This window comes from Thamnophis elegans, chromosome 1, assembly GCF_009769535.1.
Source record: "Thamnophis elegans isolate rThaEle1 chromosome 1, rThaEle1.pri, whole genome shotgun sequence".
Classification (NCBI taxonomy): Eukaryota; Metazoa; Chordata; class Lepidosauria; order Squamata; family Colubridae; genus Thamnophis; species Thamnophis elegans.
The window spans coordinates 100,147,474-100,168,010 of record NC_045541.1 but is presented as its reverse complement, the minus strand read 5'-3'; the positions used below and the strand labels follow the sequence as shown (position 1 = coordinate 100,168,010).

Here is a 20,537-nt window from a genome sequence, read left to right as displayed (position 1 = left end):
AGCGTTATACGTTATACATCAAGTATCATACAATGAAGTGTATTTAATCTTTAAAAAGATGGTATGTTTTCTAAGTATATTAAAATTCAGTATACACTGAGCAGTGAGCCCACTGGGAATTTAATAGCCACATAATTTTCCTGTCACAGTTGTTCTTCAAGCGAGACAAACAATTTGCATAGTTCTTTTTTTTAACCACTTCTTTGAATGTTAGTATATAAAATGCTCAAAATAATTTCAACCTTCTTTATTGACATGTTCACTGATACTAGAGAATATCTTCCATGAATGCTAGTTGACATAATCTTATCTTCCACATGGCTTGCAAACCTGTACATTTATTTTTCATAGAAAACAAATACTTCCAGTTTGTAGCTAAGAGCATTATCTTGGATAGCGCTATTACATGAAATAATATGTACCTGTAAGTGCATTCATACTTTATTGAACAGCTTATGTATTTAAAAATGAATTGGGGTTCTCTAAAATATATACCAAGATGAAAATAATTTTGTAATCCAAAGTGATTTTCAGTTGTCATTTTCTTATTACACAGAGCTCATTGAAAGGGTTTGAGATGGAAGGACAAACCATTTATAGTCGGTTTTCTGAACCCTTGGTGTTGTGCTTTATGGTAGAAGATTATGTAAAGCTTTTCCATCTCCTGACAGAATTTTAGTTTGTACTTCCTGTGGATCCAGTCATACATTTCTTTATTTAAAATGAAATTTACTTTTGCTTAAGCATGTTTAAAATTTGAGCATACTTAAAAAACTGATCCTAAGTGACATCATTTTTCCTCAGTAAAGTATTAATACTGTTTATTAATACTATGTAATTTAAAAAAAAGTCTTGTAGAAGAATTCCCTGCTCAACTTACAGAACTATTTCACTTTGAGCAGTTCAGAGTGATAAATCTATATATATAAAAGCGAAATACTACTCATGTATCATCACGAAATCTCCAGAACCGTAAAACCTACAAACTTGAAATTTAGCACGTCTGTTCCTATTGGATTCTAGGTGCTCAGTAAGAAAGGATTTTTTGAAATGATCATCAGATCATTAGTATTTCTTATATTATTATTAACATGCTCTGATGCTAAGGACTTAGACATTCTACTCCTCCTCCCCACCTGAAAAGAACACTATTCCAACTGCCATTTGGGCATGGGCATGACCAGCACATGACTCATCTGGCCTGCTGGCTGGCAGTTTAGACATTCTACTCCTTCTCCCCACCTGAAAAATGCTCTGACGCTAAGAAGTTAGACTGAAGGAGAAAGGGGGATAAGATAGGAGAAGCCTCTGAGGGGCAAGCCTGAGGGATTTGATTTTATACGAATCTGTTTATCAGGACCATGAAGCCCAAGAGGTTTACATCTGGTATATGTTTACTCCTGTCATGTTCTGATCATAAATAAATAATAATTTTAGGATTATTAAGCTAAGGGGCTTTCTTGTCAAATCTTTGTTAGTAATGTTTCAGTTTTAGCTTTGTAAATTAGCTAACTTTTCATGGTCATAGAATGTTCTAAAAAGAAATTTGGGAACTTATGCAGTTAGCCTTCATCCCCTTGAACATAATATATATGTCTGCTTGTAATACTAACTTCATGGTGTATTTATTCTGTTTTTGGCTTGATGTATTGTGTGAAAAAAAATCATTAACTTGATCCTGCCTATTGGTTAAAACTGTTTGTGAGCTAGCAGTTTGCTGATACAGGCTATTAGAATTACTTGGTAGTAATTTGCCCATTTACAGCTTTGGTTCCCAATTTAAATATGTTTAGTCAGTACCAAATTCACTTGATCTACTCTGGTTTTATATCCAATTGTTTCCTATTATACATCAAATATTGCTCAATGAGGTGTACTTAATTTTCAAAAAGAAGGTATGTTTTCTAAGCAGTATATTACAATTCAGCATGCGCTGAGCAGTGAGCACACTGGGAATGTAATAGTTACATAATTTTCCTGTCATGATTCTTCAAGCAAGAACAATAATTTGCATAACTTTTTTTTTAAAATCCAATATTCTTGTGCAGTCTATTCCCTGAACTAAACTTTAAGGGATACTTATTTGAGGGGTCCTTGGTGCTCTCTGAGCTTGCTTGTTTTTTTCCAGATGTTTCATTAACCAAACTAGGTAACATCATCAGTGCTAGTACTATTTGGGAAACAAAATATCTGCAAAAAAACAAGGAAGCTCAGAGAGTACCAAGGACCCATCATTTTAAGCATGAGCTACAAATATTCTCTTTTATTAGGATACCTATTTAGAAATATGAATCAGACAGATTTGGGATGGACAAGTTTGACCTCTTTTGGCATTGAAATTCCAAATTGTTGGATCCTCTTTGGCTTTGGATAACAGAACTAACTTCAATCCATTATATATTTTGTGTAGTAGCACAAAAAACATCTGCCATTTGAAGCCATTTTTCCAAGGATCCAGAATTTTATTTGACTCTGAACTAAATCTTGATTCAAATTAAGTTTATTGAATGAGGTGTAGATTTGAATTTTATTTTCATCTTCCTCATGTCCAACTGAATTCAGTTGCATTTATCTATGAGGAAATGCATAAGGTTGTATCAGATAAATTGCTACACTCCTTTTATAATATCTAATAAGGTTTGTGATGTATTTAAATTCAGATTTCTTCAGCAAAGGTTAATATAATGCCATTATACTTGATTAGTTATATATACTATCATTAGTTGAATTAATAGCATATAGTTGAGATGACCAAAATTATATATTGGTAGTATGTGTATGAAATAATAAAATTAATTGTTTATCTGGTATAGAATTGTTGATATAGATATAGAAATTATTCTGTGTGTTCTCTTTTTTTCTTTACAGAAGTGTATTCAATTTAATCCTGAGGCTTCTGTATGGGTTGCAAAACAACGAATTCTTTGTACATTGAATCAAAGTTTGAAAGATGTTCTCAATTATGGCCTATTCCAGCCAGCAAACAATGGGAGAGAAGGGAAATTTTTGGATGAAGAACGACTTCTTATGGAATATCCACAAAATATCAACAAGGGTGTTCCATCCTTAGAGGTATTAAAAAAACCAACTTTATTTCAAGTTTAGATACTAATGAGCAGATATAATTTTAACAATCTAGTGGTTACAGACGAAGAAACCATTTATAGTTTGTTGATTGGCAGCTACATATTCCCTGTAAGGGCTGTGTTTAAGTTTTGGGGAATTTTGGGCAAAATATTTTGCCACTGTGGAAACCTTACTAAAAGGCATAATAAATAAATAAAAAATGTAAATTTTTTAATCTAATTCCAGTCCTGGGTTCCACTAACATTTCCATTCCATTAAATCTATTTTTTCTGATACCGTATATACTCGAGTATAAGCCGAGTTTTTCAGCCCACTTTTTGGGCTGAAAAAAGCCGCCTCGGCTTATACTCGAGTCTACAACTGGATCCGACAGTGCTGTTGCCTGTTGGAGGAGGAGGAGGCGAACCAGCCTGCCATCGCCGGCCACCGCTAGCCCTGCCGCTCTTCCCACCCCCTTCCAAGCCCCACAGTCCAGCGGATGGAGCAGCGAAGCCCCGGGGCTTCGCTGCTGCTCCCCGCATTTTCTGCACGGGGATCCCTTGGAGAGGGGATTCCAGCCTGCCATCGCCATACGGTAGCTAGTTTTAAGTTTTCTCCCCATTCTTCCTGTGCTTACCAGCATCAAGCGGCTTGGGAAGGCGGGGTGGGGTGGGGTATGAGCGGACGGCTAAAACGAGACACCTGGTCGTTGGGATCAAGGAAAGATGACATTCGAGATAAATAATGATAATAATAATAACAACAACAATAACAATTGCTGTTGTTTGTCCAAGGTGGGAATCCGTCGGATCCCTAGCCTTAGTTTGATGCAACGCACGCAGGAATCAGGTCGGGGGAAACAGCTGGTTTTCCAGGGAAAGGTTGTTAAGATTGCGCAGCCGGCGCGAGCCTGTCTACGGCTGCTTCAAGGCAGGAGGACGGGCGCCTCCACCACACCCCCATCTTCGTGCCCCTCCGCCAGCCTAACCCGGCTGTTTTAACGGGAGCGAAAAGGGGAGGTTGTACCCCCCCACTTTTCTCGAGGCTTTTCTGGTGTTTGTGTGTGTGTGTGAATTCCAGCGACGCCTCGCTGATAATTGTGGGGAGGCAGCAGGCGAGCGGTGGTTCCGCTGGATTGGCGACTGCGGGGTGCGCCGCGGAGAAAGCATGCGATGGAATGTGCTTTCCCTACGCGGCTGAATTTTCAAGGCATTAGTGGAGATGGGGGCTTTCATGTGGGTGGGGGAGTTTGGGGAGAAATAAAGCCGCCTCTCCGGTGAGAATTAAGAAGAGGGGCGAGGGGGAGAGGAGTGGAGAGGCGGCTTTTTCCTCAGTCGCCCCGCCATTGGGGCGCTTCCATTCCTCCCAACCTTCCCCCCTCCGAGAATTCTTGGGGCGCTTAGGAAGGCTTTTCCCGCGCCGCCCCTTGAGGGGAAGCCTCTGCTAAGAGAAAATGTACTTCGGTTGGTTTGTTTTTCTCTCGGGTCGGCCCGAAGCTGGGAACGCAGCGAGAAGGCTCGGCTTGTATTTATGGACGCGGCTTAAAGGCACGTTTGAGTGCAAGCAAGTCTTCTCAGCGGCTGGAAATAAACAAGCCGTTCTCGCCGTCGCGGGCGTCTCTGCTTAGTGCCTTCTTGAGCGAAGGGGAAATGGCGGGGCAGAGGAAATGGGAGGCTCAGCGGCCGCAAGACTCCTCGGTAGTCGAAATAGGGTAAACCCGGGGAAAGCGACTCCCAGAGAGGGGATTAGAAGTCCATTAATTCGAATGCGATGGCTTGGGGGAAACGTGGCGGTGTTGACGCCCAATAACTTGAATGGGACGACCTGTGGGGCTTGGAAGGGGGTGGGAAGAGCGGCAGGGCTAGCGGTGGCCGGCGATGGCAGGCTGGTTCGCCTCCTCCTCCTCCAACAGCACTGCCGGATATCCGCCCAACGCTGCGGGGGCTCCAGCGGGAGCTTTGGCGGCTTCACCTCAGCCGCAGCGCTGGGCAGCAAATGTGCTGGTGCTGTTGGAGGAGGAGGAGGCGGCGGCAGCAATAGCACCTGAGGACAGGACAAGAAGCAATGGAAACTTGTCAGAAGGAGACTCAAGCTGGAAATAACGAGCAATCTGACAGTAAGAACAATTAAAATCCTAGGAAAATGTCCTTTCATGAAAAATTACTTTTTCAGTTAACTCTGCCTGACATTAGTTGGGTGAACAGAAATATTAATTGGCCAATTCTAAAAGGGAGCACCAGAAAGAACTTAAAATATTTTTTAAGAGAGCTGGGTTTTTCATTTATATTATATGTATGAACAGAATTAACACAAATTGCAGATACCAATCAAACATAAAGAAAAAAAGGATGAAATAATGCTCATTTTAAAAAACTCAGTGAAAATAAAAACAATATACCAAGAAGGTGGCATACTGGTTGTGATTTGATCTCTTCGGGGGATCCCGGGGATCCCCTATACAAGTATTTTAATATTGCAGACTTGCAGTATTATAAGTCATACTGATATTATAGAACACTTTAATTAAGCAGGTCCCTTGAATAAACATAACTTTGAGTTTCAAATAACACTGATTTTTTATTTTTGAAATTTACCGTAGCTGCTGCATTTCCCACCCTAGGCTTATACTCGAGTCAATAACTTTTCCAGCTTTTTGGGGTAAAATTAGGTGCCTCGGCTTATATTCGGGTCGGCTTATACTCGAGTATATACGGTAAGTCTCAAAAATATTTTAATTTTATTTAATTATATTTGAAAACCTCCCATTTCCCTCACAGACTACAATTTGGAAATCACTGTGATAACAATTACATGTTTAATGCTCTTATAGTAATTTATTTATTTAGAAAATTTACATTGCCACTTACTCGCACGTGGCGACTCCAGGCGGCTTACAGGACATAAAACAAAAATATAAAAGAAATAAATAAAAAATAAAAAAAATAAAAAAAATAAAAAATAAAAATAATAAAATGATAACCACCACCACCTCCCGATGACAACACACATTCATACCAGCCATTTAATGGGCTCCATCCTACTCTGGGTTCCCCAGGCCCGCTGGCAGAACCATGTCTTCAGGGCCTTCTGGAAGAATGTTAGAATGGGGCCAATCTAATTTTTGGAGGGATGATGTACAGTGCTGTGTGATTATTAACCTCTTGGTTCAAAGGAAATATAGGTATCCTCAATTTATGACTACAATTAGAACCAGAATCTTGGTAATTGAGTGAAATGATTGTTAAGTGAGAGGTCACATGACTGTCCATATGATTGCTTTGCTTAAACCCAGGAGTCCTGGTAGGTTGTTAAGCAGATGGAGTCCCAGATAAGGGATGCCTCCCAGGGATGAGGAAACCCTGAGAGCCTCTACTTAGGAGTTGAACAATATCCCTGCTGAAATTCAAGCAGAATTTTCAGTCTCTGAGCAAAGAGATACCCATATATGACCTATATTGGCTTCCCCCACTGTCTGAGGTCCCTGGTCCTCCTTACTTTACTGCAATTGCTGTACATTCTTTGCTTGGATTTTGGCTCCCACTTATCTCTGGGAACTGGCTGAAAGAGTTGCCTGCTCAAAGAGTTCAGCTTACTTCTGTGCATGAAATTGAATTCCTTTGATGGGATGCAAACATGGATCTAAAATCTTCAGGATTTAATCTCACCGAAGGAGTTCATCTCCCTTTGGAAGGCAGCTCTTTCAGTCAGTCCTCAGAGGCAAGAGGCAGTCCTGTGGGCAGGCAGCTTCTCACAACTTTCTCTTCCGGCTTCCCCATTGACTTTCTGGTGAAGTCAATAGAGAAGATCGTAAATGGGAGTCACATTATTGCAGGGTCCTTGGCAATGTGTTGTAAGTGCAGACTGGTTGCCAAGCACCCAAATCACAATCATTTGTCCACAGGGGTGGTAGTGCAACATTTTACAATGGCTAGAAGTGCTTTGTGTGCTGTAAAGCATCTTTCTGAGGCCATCATGATTCTGGGATGTTATTAAAAAGTTGTAAATCAAGTACTACCTTTATTTAATTTTTGTAGATAGCCATAGGTATTATAAAACTTCTAAGACACTGAATTATTGAGTCTATGTATTCCAATTTTATTTTTATGGCTGCTTATGAAAGTAAGAGCAGAACATAGATAATGCTTCACTGCATTATAACTATATTATAATATTCAAATTATAACTTGTACAAATGTTGTGACTTTATCTTCATCTATAAGAATACCAGAAATATTTCTGAAAATGTTACTATTGTATCATTGAATGCATGGTATTAAATAAGATACGGTAATAAGAATAATTATATTTGTATAAAACTGAGATGTATCATAGTTACAGTTAGTAATATTACTGTAGTGCACCAATTGTTTCCCATAATTAAGTGGAAATTAGAGTGAGTTATACAGATATGCTCTTAGAGATATTCTAAGTTCTTACTATGTTTTCATGTTTGATTTGGATGTTTTGGATGTTTTGATAGACCTTGATTCTTTGGCCACAAGTCTATTGGACTTTTGAATTATTTTTCATAGAGCTATTTGCTGTCTATCAATGCTAGTTTTTCTTGATTATAATCAGAAACTGAAAGAACATCGCAATGACTGTCTAAAGAGGAATGGAAGAATGAAATGAATGTGATATTCAACAATCCAATCTAGTTAATTTGACTGAATAGAACAAAAACATGTTTAGACTAAAGGATTATCTGTTTGAAATTGAATATCTGAATCTCACGCTCCACTTCTCAATTATATTCATTTTAATAGGGATTCAATGGGAAAAGTTTATAGACTGACTGAGAAAATTTGGGGCTGTAGTTCGTTATAGCAAAAACTATAATAGGGCTTTTCCTCAGTGATTCCTGGTATATTAAAAGGATAGGGTAAATGCCTGAATAATGTTACAGAATTGTTCACTCAACTATCATCCATAATTCATTATGCTGCGCCCTTTGGCAACTATCACAAAAATTAATCTGCAAAGAAAGGAAAAAACAAATTGGGCAATGAATGGAAATGGGCAACACAAATTAATTTTGTACAGAGAAAAAGATCATGTGAGCCTCACCAGGTAGGCGGGGCGGGAAACATGACCAGATAAACTAATTCCACTTTAATGTAAAGCTACATTAAGATAATCTTGCAAGTATGAAAGTACAAATTCTCCTGCTATCATCTATATACCCTTGGGGGGGTGTTTCCTTTCTGAGCCTCTTGCTGTAGCCTCTTGTGGATCATTTTAAAGTTTATTTCTCTGCTCATTATTTAGTTGTGGGCTTTCCCCTGCCCCCTTCATCTGACCATTTCCTAAATAGAAACTCTTCATCCAGTTTCCAGGATAATTCCTGCAAACCAGGTGATACCTGCAGTAATTACTTAAAATATTTCATCTCCACTGGAATTGATGTGATTTTGGCAAATATATTTTAAAATGTTTCATCTCCACTTTGTGATTACCGAACAACGCTAATTTGTAATTCCTCTGTAGCTTCTCTGTTTCTTTCTGAATAGTATAGAAATTTCAGTTTCTAAAGTAAACCAAATTTAGTTAAAACTTTTTGCTTATTTGGCAAACAATTTCTGGAAGCTGAAAAAAGCTCAGTCAATATGATACATGTTACTGCAGCCTTCCTTCCTTCCTTCCTTCCTTCCTTCTTTCCTTCCTTCTTCATGAGCACAAAAATCTTCCACAAAGGAATGTATAATTTGTGAAAAGATAGGAACATTTTCAATCAAATAATCAGTAAAAATATTGTTCAGAAGTAAACAAAGCAAAGGACCTGTGATATTAAGCCAAAAACATAGTTAAGAAAGCTTAATTTTGATCTAGTGAATAGATGAGTTGACAAATTGTGATTACATGAAACATTACAAATTGAAACTCTGGACTGAAGTACTAACTGATCATCTCTAGACACAATCTGATTATGATTCCAGAAATAACCTATTGTTTTACCTCTATTAACTAATGCACCAAAATTTAGAATCAGATGAAAAATGCAAGAAGATAAACTGTCTTCTTTGTACATACCTGTAAGCATAGAAAATGCTGCTGTACATGGTTCCATAGAACAGCTAATACAAAGGCTAGGTCAAAGAAATTTAAATGTTTTCTTGGGTATTTTAATTTTATGATTCTTTTTATAAATCTCTTATAATTATTTTAATTTATGTTGGAAAACTGATTCATCTCTTACATAATAGATTTCCCCCAGAAATTATTTCTAAAAAAAATAAGTATTACTCACATTTTGTTCACTTTTCAGTTTTCCTACAAGAAAAGAGTCTATAGACAATTAAATCTTGATGAAAAACAAGTAGCCAAATTCCACAATAAGGTAAGTCCAAGTTCAAACAATTTTTTTTGATGTTAATGATATAATATAGACGTCTAGTTATTTTAAATAGAAACAGATAAAACAATGTATTTTAATATGTTCTAAGAATCTAGAAGTTCTAACAGAACAGTTAGAATGTGACTTTGTGAAAACAAAATATGGATGGAAAGTATAATACAACTTTTTAGAAATTTTCTCATTAGAACTGTGAAGCTTCAGAAATAAGTTTCATATACTCAACTCAGATAAAAAAGAAATTCCAACATCTCACCTCCACATCTTCCCAAACGTATGATCATGCACTATATTCCAGATTAGTAAAGTGTTTTCAAATAAAAGAACTAGAACATATAGAAGACCAATGATCTCATCTATAGTACAGATCCGTTCATAAGAAGTTATCACATGTAGATATATAATACAAACTAGTCTTGCCAAAGGAAAGGAGCTATGAGAGCTAGTGCAAGACACATATGATGATGGGGTGATACAACTGCTAATCAAAGCAGGGAAATGCTGTGAGAGGATTGAACTGAGGAGAGGAGCATTTGGAAAACAAGAAGTCACAGGAGTTTACTTTAGGAGACCCTTGAACCTATTAGAAAGATATGACTATATTTAGCATCAGGAAAGACAAGTATTGACATTCTATAGATACAGTGAAATACTTAATGAACTAGTTTATAATGAAAAGTCACTCAGAATTGGACAGCGTATAAATTTAATTCATTATTATTGTTTAATTCATTATTATTAAATTAATTCAATATTATATTGAATATAACTCATTTTAAACTATTTAATAGAAATGAGTTTAGGGTTAGAAGTGACTGAGCATCCTATATCTATTCCCACGCTTCACCTGATCGATCATGTTATCTCAAAGTCATAGAGAAATGAGGAAGGAAATTTGATGATGGCAGCAAGAGAAGCAAATCATTTGAGGTCTTCAGAGTTAACGGATAAGATTTTAATTCTGAAAACCAAAAGATGCACCCACAACAAGAAGGCTATATGGCAGGTTCTTTGCTAGTGCTTTGTCTAAAATACTGTCCTTATCTTTTAAGTTGAAAGTAATGTTAACAGTAACGTATGGAGCAAAGTGCAATAATGCACATGGTGACATCATTGCACAAAATACTGCTGTTACAAACTTTCATTAGGATATATGACAATGTAAACGGCAACTTTGGTGTGATGGTGATGTTCCTCATAAAAGTCTCATAAAAGGCAAGATGGTAGTCACAACGGTCGATTGAAGCCTCACCTCTTTCTATATGTGTGCAATGTCAATGAACTCTCCTGCTAACATTTGTACAGACATGAATGTTAATCTATGACCATGGAATATCTCAATTAGATACAATATTGCTGTAGCAGTCAAATACCCAGCAATTATCTAGAATTCAAACAAAATATTTAGGAGGATAACAATGAGGAATATTTATACAAATTAGGGAAATAAAATATTATATAAATAACCCAATATGCATTGATTAGTTTATTATTTGCAAATTATCCTAATCTTCGTTGAGGCCTCCAAGACATAGAAATTTTTGTTTTTTTAGCAACTACCATAGGATCTTGCTTCTAATTCTGCAAGGAACACGTAGCCATTATAACTGATAGTCATTAATAATTTTATTTCTTATAATTTGGTCAATTGTAATTAACTCATGCATTTGTTAGATTGCATGTTAAATAATTCTAATCTTTCTGGAATGTCTTGTAAGATTTAAGATACACCCCACTTGAAATTTACAACTTAATATCTATTATAAATCAGGAAAGCATTTCATGTCTATGCATTTACAACATCTCAATAATACATATATTCAGGATTGCATAAATTTAATTTTTGAAATATATTCCTTTGCAATTTTCCCCTGAACTCATATTTCAGAGGTAAATAAGTAGTAGGTGAGAAGATATGTTGAATATTGACAATTTTGTCAATATTTATGCATGATTGTGTATCTAAAAATATATCATTTTTCCCTCTTAAGTGAAATGCTTATTCCACAATAAATATTTTTCAATTTAATACTTTTAGGCTAATTTCCGAAAATTTATGGACCTTGTTCATCACCATTCAGTTGAAAAACTAATAAAGATGCTAGACCGAGGACTTGATCCTAACTATCATGACTTAGAAAGTGGAGGTATGAATTAAACCAAGCTCTTAATAAGAGATGTATTTATTTAAAAATGAAAAATGTTAAATGCATAAACTGATGAAAATGCATAAAAAATCTTATTAGTTGACTTCTAGACAGTTTGTTTTCATTCTTGTCTACTGTAGAAACGCCACTAACTCTGGCTGCTCAACTTAGCAATACTACAGAAGTAATCAAAGCACTGAAAAATGGAGGCGCTCATTTGGATTTTAGAGCCAAAGATGGAATGACAGCATTACATAAAGCAGCTAGAGCCAAGAATCAACTGACCCTGAAGGTAAATTGAACAAGGCATATTGTTTAATAAAAGAAATAGAAGTAAAAAGTTCTGCACTAATTTCCAGTGTGCTTAATGGGTTTTTAAATCTAGATTTGCTCAAAGGTTTCTATCTTTGGCTTTTGGCTTTCAAGACTTATTTTCAAAGAAAAATTCATTTGGTAAAAAGGAAAAGGATGTGGAAACTTTACTTTGTTAATTGTCATATAGTGTAAAATTGGTCTTTAGGGAAATGGATTATAGGTAGCCTTTGATTTACAACCATAATTGAGCCCAGGATTCCTTTTGCTAAGTAAATCATTTGTTAAATGAAGTTTTGCCCCATTTTATGACCTTTCTTCTCACAGTTGTTAAGTGAATCACTGTGGTTTTTAAGTTAGTAACACAGTTGGCTTCCTCATTGACTTTGCTTGCCAGAAGGTTATAAAAGTGATCACATGACTCCAGGGACAGTGTAACTATTATAAATATGAGTCAGTTGCCAAGCATCTGAATTTTGATCACGTAACCATGGGGATGCTGCAATGGTCATAAGTGTAAAAACAGTTATAAATCACCTTTTTCAGTGCCATTGTAACTTCAAACAGTCACTAAATGAACTGTTGTAAGTCGAGACTATCTGTAGTTCAAAGGTTATTAATCAAGGTGGTTTCAATAAAATATATTTCTTCTGCTTGTTCTTTAATAATCATTAATTTTGCTTTGTAAATTTGAAAGCACAGATATTATGCTTGCAATACAAGCACAGATTCTAGATTAGATTCTGAATTATTAGAAATTGCAATATTAACCCTATGAATTTCACTATAGTGACAAAAACAGGTACAAGGTGAGACTAGAAGAAATGCATGGATTTTCCCCTTTTCTTTATTGTCAATTAGGAAATCAGACTTTCTAAGTAAAATATACTTTCCAGCAGTAGCCCCACATTGGGGGAAAGGGGGGGAAAGAAGAAGAATTGGTCCAATAAATTCAGGAGTTCTGATAGCATGATTCAAGTCTGTCCCTTTCCTATGTACAACATGATGTCTCTTGACTTTGAAAAAGAAAGATTCTGCAGACATTACTGAGACGTACTATTATAGTCTAAACTTTTAATCCTAAAGAATAGCTAGCAAAAGTCCTCTAGGTTTAATGCAATGTATTTCCAAGTAAATAGTCATGCCATACTATTCATACCTTTGTGTATTTAACAATCAGAAACATACTTGCTTTTCAGAGCACACAAACTTATATTTTTCTTAGTGTATTGTGTGAATACAGCAAATTATGGTTTGCAAACTATAATCTATGGATTAGTATTATTTATAAAACCATCATTCTAGTTAGTCAACAAATAATTGCTTAACCAAAAGGAAACAAACAATGTGTTATATGGTTCACTGTTCTGAACCCCCCCCCCCCCTGGCCTGTGAGTAACGCAGACACAGGCTTGGCTATTTGTCACTTTTTAATCACAGGAATTACAACTCTGTTGGTTGAAAGCCCAAACAACACTCTCATGCAAAAAGGGTTGGCAGCAACCCAAACCAAACAGAACGTAAATACAAAACAGACCAGACAAGAATTCCTCAAGACTGTTATGAATGGTTGTGTCCTGCAAAAGGATCCCTCCCAAGTTCTCACATATACTCTCTTGGGAGGGGCCAAGCCACAAGCACCTGGGCTTGATTATCTCTTATGAGTCTACCTCCGCAGCTGCTGCTTCCGTTTCTCCACCCTTCTCTCTCTGGCGTCAGGGACAAACTGCCTTTGATCTTCCCCACTGCTCCATGCCTCAGGCGCCTCCTGGTGGCCAACCAGCCTCTCTGGTCCCTGCTCTGAGTCTGAACCTTGTCCAGGGTCCTCCACATCTTCCATAGCAGACTCATACGGTTCCTCACTATCCGAGTCCATCAGCAGCTCAAACGGATCCTGCTGGGCCACAACAGCTCACTATATTCTCTAAGGGATGTTGTCAAATAAGAATTCATTGGGCTGCATGATCTATCTATCACTATACTGAGAAGGATAAAATGTAGAAATAATGATCAATTCACCTTCAGAGTTTTTTAAAATTTAAAATTACTTTACAGACTCTCTTAGATCTTGGAGCATCTCCAAACTACAAAGATAGCTGTGGGTTGACACCACTGTATCACACTGCTGTAGTAGGAGGGGACCCATCTTGTTGTGAGTTGCTACTACATGAACATGCTACGGTTGGTTGTAGAGACGAAAATGGATGGCAGGAAATCCACCAGGTAGAAAAGATACACTAAGATAATTATCAATTTTGCTGAGACACTTTTATCTTTTGCTGAAATATTTGGTAATTGTATAATCCATGTAATGAAAAGATATGAAATGAAATCAGTTGCACGGAATTCTCCAAATCCATTCTACTTTTAAAAAATTGCTTCAATAAAAATGACTTTAAACAAAACTGTTCTTCACTAAAATCATGTAACAATTTGAAATATTATATATATATATAATATGTATACATACATACATACATACATGTGTGTGTATGGGGTGGGGGAGAGAGAGAGAGAGGGAGGGACAGACAGACAGACAGACAGAGACTGTGAGTTCTAGTTCTGCCATGAAAGCCCTATGGGTGACCTTGGACCCATCACACTCTCTCAGCACAACAACTTCCCCCATGGGATTGTTGTGTAGAAAATAGAAAGAGAGAGGGTGTGTTCCCCATCATGAGTTCTGGATAAAAATAGTAAAGGTGGAATACAATACTGTACAGTACAGTACAATACAATACTATAAAGTACAATGCAATACAATACATATGATGTACTGGATATTTATATACTAACATACTGCTCTAGTGCCTACTCACTCTTGAACAGTAGTTATTTACTTGTGTATTCATTTTCATGAAAGTGTTAGCTTTTTGATGATTTTTAACTGTCTCAGTGAAAATATTCATGATGTTACGCTGTTGGTCCTTTCTGAGTCTTTTGCTCAATTCAACTTTATTATGAGGAGACCATTTATTTATTTTTGCTTTAGTAATTTCTTAAGGTGTGTCTGATGTTTCTCTAAATAGCTACTTTATGTTTCTTGATAACAGATGTTAATTTTGTTAACAAAACAAAAAAGTTATTATTTGATTGGCAAAAAGATAATGAAAATAAAATAAAAGATGTAGGTACATTTTTACTTCTCCTTGAATGAAAATTTTCATAGAGTGATTAAGTCCCTTAGTTCTGGTTGTTGAAAAGAGGGTATTTAACTTTTAGAACTGAATCTGCTTTAATTTTATAGCAAGCACATGTATTTCTTTTAGAACATCATTCTAAAGTTTGTCTCAGTGCTTATAGTGCCCTCTTGAGCTGATCGAAAGAATTAACTTCATTAGGCAATCCTGAACTTTCTCATTTAGCATATAATATCAGTAGTTCTGAGAATTTCTGAGGAGCTAATCCATAAATGTACTTATAAAACAGACTCCCCCATGTTTAACTTAATCATGGTTTAGTTAGCACAGTTAAGGTTAGTGTTAGTAAGTGATTAACAATTTGGCATAAATAAACTTCTCTCCAACTGAAAAACCAGGATAAATATCTTTAAATATGGGATAGCAGATTTTTTAAAAAAGATCTAGATAAAATTCTTTTAGAGTTATATCTTGAATTAAAAGATCACAGATTTACATGTAATTTCCCCCTTACGAAAGTGCTACACTTCAAAGACACCTTTATGTATTTCACTCATTTCTTGTCTTCCTTGCTTAAAACATGTACAGATTTTGCTTTCATTTCCAGTAAGCCTTTGTTAACTGTCATATATTTAGTCATTATTTTCTAATAAAACAATTTTGTGTACAGGTAATCCTCGACTTATGACCACAGTTGAGCCCAAAATTTATGTTGCCAAGTGAGAAATGTATTAAGTGAGCTTTGCCCCATTCTACGACTTTTCTTACATCATTTATTAAGTGAATCATAGCAGTTGTTAAATTAATAACATGATTGTTAAGTGAATCTTGCTTCCCTATTGACTTTGCTTGCCAGAAGATTGCAAAAGGTGGTCACATATCCCAGGACACTGCAACTGTCATAAATATGAACCATTTGTCAAGCATCCAAATGTAAATCAAGTGACCATGGGGATGCTGCAACAGTTGGTTATAAGTGTGAAAACTGGTCATCAGTAACATTTTTCAGTGCCACTGTAACTTTGAACAGTCACTAAATGAACTGTTGTAAGTTGGGGACTACCTGTATTCTGTATTTCCAAGCTTGCTTTAAGAACAATCATAAAAATTCAGTGTTAGTGCTTTTAGTTATACCTCAAATTGCAACTATAATTGAGAGCAGAATTCTGGCTTCCCCATTGACTTTTCTTGTCAGAAAATGCCTATGAAGGTAGCAAATGTCAATCACATGATACTGGGATGCTGCAGGTGTTGTAACTCCATACCAATTGCCATGTGCTCAAATTTTCATCACATAACCATGGGAGTGCTGCAACAGTTATAAATATGAGGACTAGTTGTAAATCACTTTTTGAAGTACTGTTGTTGACTTTGAATGGCCACTAAAAGAATGGTAAGTGGAGGGCTACCTTTAATCAGAGACAGATCAGGTTGGTTTACATATATCTATGATATAACATGGATAATGTAATTACTTAACTGGGGTAAAAGCAACCTTTTTCAACCTGATGACTTTCCTTATAGCTGAGAATGCAACTTTAAGATTTCCTAGCTAGCATTGGTTGGATAAACTTACAAATAGACAGGGAATACTGATGTACTACAACCATGTTTTTCTACTAATTGTGCAGGATGTGATATGTCTTCTTCTGATGAAGAAACCATTTGTTCCAAATTGGTTTTTTTCCAGTCATTTCAGACACAGACACATATTAGATATACAGATATAGACACAAACATATACATACATACATACATACATACATACATACATACAGTATATACATACATACAGAGAGAGACAGACCGACAGAGACAGAGAAGGACCACCATACCCAGTATTTGCAGCCAACTTTTTCAGCTTTTAAAGAATTGTTTTGTTAAGATGATGATATGTGGGTGCTGCAAACCATAGTTTTGTGCATTTCATAGATAGCCTACTGCATACTTTTGTTATTCATGGGTTTTCATTATTTTGCTGCTATGGAAAGTTCTGTTTTATGGTTGGAAAGTTCATGACACAAGTAAAAAGTAAAAATAAAATAGAAGCTTTCTGTTTGTAGATGATTCAATTGAATCATCGTTTCAATTGGGAGATTGTGAGCTTCCTAGACCAAGTTAAATTCTAAAATGCTAAGGAATTCCCGGAAGCTTGGCATAATCAGTCACCAATAGACCCATAGAGGTAAACCAATTTACCCACAATTCAAGAGAATTTTTTTTTTTTAAAAAAAGCTAGAAGGAAACAAAAAGACTAGTACACATCGATGACTTCCTGGGGGCGTGGCCTGTTGCCGAGGAGGGCTCCACCGAGCTCCTCAGAGATCTGGTTTGTATATCTAAATAAGATCATAGATAGCACCCCTTTTTGGCTAAGAAAGGGGCAGGGAGGATAGCTCCGTAGGCTAGGGTCTATTCGTAAGCCACAGCCTTTTTCTTTTTTTGGCTGTGGAAAGAGATTAGATCCAGCCGAAGCGGAGCTTTTATCTCCAGCCATTTCTTCTCAGCTGCCTTTTTTTTTTTTTTGGCAGCCCCAGACAGGCTAGCCCCCCCCAGGACAAAACAAAGTTTTTTCAAGCTAGAATTGATACGGGAGGGTACCACCCCTGTGAGATTTATGCTTTTATTACTATCTTAAATACCAGCACCATTCGTCTTAGAGACTTCTTTGTCTAAATAGACCTCAAAATGGCGATTTCTCTCCGTGGATGATTACTGGATGTACTTAGCCGGGTTTATCTTCCTGCAGACCGCTCCTTAACAAAATAAACTCTTCTTCTTTGGAAATAGAGGGGAGCGAAGCGCTGCTTACTTGTTTATTTATTATGGCACCCAGATCAAAGAAGCGTCTTGCTACAAATGTGTTTAAAGAATTTAAAGAATTTTTTCTGGAAACACAGCCTTTGTCTCCTACGCCCTCTACTGGAGAATTTTTAACACCGGAATATCTCTTTAAAATGTTTAATGCCTTTAAGCAAGAAATTAAGGAATTTGTATTGGAACTTTATGATGATCTAAAATCTAAAGTTAATCAAATGAAGGCGAATACGTTTGCAGCCGTGTCTGCCCTGTCAGATTACTCTGCTGAAATAGAGAACAAATTGGAAAGTCTGGAGAAGGCTAATTTTAATTTGACTACCAATATTCAAATTTTACAACAAAAAATTAGAGATAACGAAGAACAGCTTATGATGATAAATTTTAATAGGAAGGCATTTGCAATAAGAGTCAGAGGATTCCGTGAAAAGGAGCAAGAGAATTTGAAACAGACCTTTGCTGAAGCCTTCAGCCATGCGCTGGGAAGCCCGGGACTTAACTTTGATTGGCAGATTCGGAAAATCTATCGCCAGAACTCATTGATAGCGGAACAGCGACAGCTCCCGAGGGACATAATTATACATTTCTCTACAAAAGAATCTAGAAATGCGATTGTGCAAAAGTTTCATAATAACAGTTTCCGAGTTGACGGCCAGGACCTGATTGTTTTCAAAGATATTCCTTTTCAGATGCTGAAGGCAAGAAGGGACTACACCTTTTTAACTAAGGAGCTTAGGAGTCAACAGATTCGATACAGATGGGAGGCCCCTGCCGGTATCACGGTTACATTTGAGAATCAAAGATTTCGTCTTAACTCTGTTTCGGAGGCTCAAGATTTCTATTGTAGGATTCTGAAGGCGGGACTTCCTGACGCGCTTGGAAGAGAGGAGAGACAAGCGGAAGGAGAAGGCAAGCGGCTGGCCATGTGGCTGCAAGATGGAGGGGGTAGCCCCTCCTCCCTCGGAGAAGCAGAAAAACGGAGATCGAGAATTTAGACACTTCAAAATGCTTGCTAAAGTTGAGGACTGAATGGGGGTTTGAGACCTCTCTCCGGTAGAAAAAGCGGACTAATTTTTATCAGAAGGGAAAGCTGGGTGAAACTACTTTGAGCTAGATTCTAAATTAACGTTAGCATAAATTTGATAGTGGTAAACATCAGGCAAGCAAGGGATGAGGGTAAAATTTACATTGTTTAAAGCTTATTAGAACAGAAAGCCGGTTGGGATTATCTTAAGATAAATGTAAAAAGAATGCGGAATGATTTATGTTGTTTAAACTTTGTTAGATGGGACTATTTTAAAATAGAAGGTTAACTGACTCTTGCTGAAAGTATTATTTGAATATGATCCATGCTATTTAACTTTTATTTGAAGGGAAAGTTGGTTGAAATCGCTCTGAGTTACATTTTAAACAAATGCTAGTATAAATTTGATAGTGGTAAATATCAGACAAGTAAGGGATGAGGGTAAAATGCATGTGGAATGAACTACGTTATTTGTGGTAAACATCAGACAAGCAAGGGATGAGGGTAAAATTTACGTTGTTTAAAGCTTATTAGAACAGAAAGCCGCTTGGGATTATCTCAAGATAAGTGTAAAAAGAATGCGGAATGATTTATGTTGTTTAAACTTTGTTAGAAGGGACTACCTTAAAATAGAAGGTTAACTGACTCTTGCTGAAAGTATTATTTGAATATGTGGAATGATCCATGCTACTTAAATCGCTCTGAGTTATATTTTAAACAAATGCTAGTATAAATTTGATAGTGGTAAATATCAGACAAGTGAGGGATGAGGGTAAAATGCATGTGGAATGAACTAAGTTATTTAAATCCTATTAGAAGAGGAAGTCGGTTGGAATTATCTTAAGATAGAAATTGATTCCTGTGTAAAGTAATATCTGATCTACGCTGCTTAACTTTACTAAGAAGGGGAAGTTTGGTTAGATTATTTTGAATTACTGTTTGAAAAGGGGGTAAAGAAAGATCATTTACGCTGTTTAAATTTTACTAGAAGGGAAAGTTTGATTACTTGTCTGTAAAGTTATATTTGAATATATGGCATGAACCACGTTGCTTAAATTTTATTGGAAGGGATCATGAGGTTTAGGAAGAGGAACGGGAGAATCTACAGAAGGTTGGGGTAAATAGCAAAGAAGTAAGAGACGAGAATAAAATATAGATAGAATGATTTATACTATTTAAGCATAGATAAAGATGGGGGGCTGAGATCAACGCAAAGAGTGGTTTCTTTTTTTTTTCTTTTTTTTCTTTTTTCTCTTTTCTCTTTTATTTTCTCCTTTTTTTTTTCTCTGCTTTTTTTTTTCTTTTGATATATTACTTTTATTTTTTAATCCATATGTATACAAGATATTTTAGACAGAAGGTAGTGCCAGGTGTGGGCCCTGGGAAGTCGGGAGGATTAGGGATGGGGATTGTGGGGGGTGGGGTGGGGGGGTGTTAACATAGTCTTAATAAGAACAAGAATGTATTTATATACGGTGGTTCTTTTTTTTTCTTTTATTTTTTTTTCTTTTTTTCCTTGGTTCATTTTACTTTTATCAGATCAAACAACACTCGAATAAAGGCATACACCAAGGAGGGAGGTAGAGGGAAAGAAGAGGGAGGAGTAAGGAAGGAGTAAGGGGAATGTAAGGAGGGTGTCTGGGGAGTAAGGGGAGAAGGAAGGTTTGAGGGGAAAGGGA

The 20,537-nt window shown here is 36.6% G+C and overlaps 1 protein-coding gene across 4 annotated transcripts in view; it reads left to right on the top strand.

Annotated features, from left to right (window-relative positions):
• SHANK2 (SH3 and multiple ankyrin repeat domains 2) overlaps positions 1-20,537 on the top strand; it is a 339,586-nt gene that overhangs the window by 26,997 nt on the left and 292,052 nt on the right. For all 4 annotated transcript variants that reach the window (XM_032225503.1, XM_032225519.1, XM_032225512.1 and 1 more), the window contains exons 3-7: positions 2,869-3,072; positions 9,332-9,403; positions 11,457-11,565; positions 11,706-11,857; positions 13,933-14,100. In XM_032225503.1, coding sequence (XP_032081394.1) covers positions 2,869-3,072; positions 9,332-9,403; positions 11,457-11,565; positions 11,706-11,857; positions 13,933-14,100 — 705 coding nt within the window. The remainder of the gene's footprint in view (positions 1-2,868; positions 3,073-9,331; positions 9,404-11,456; positions 11,566-11,705; positions 11,858-13,932; positions 14,101-20,537) is intronic.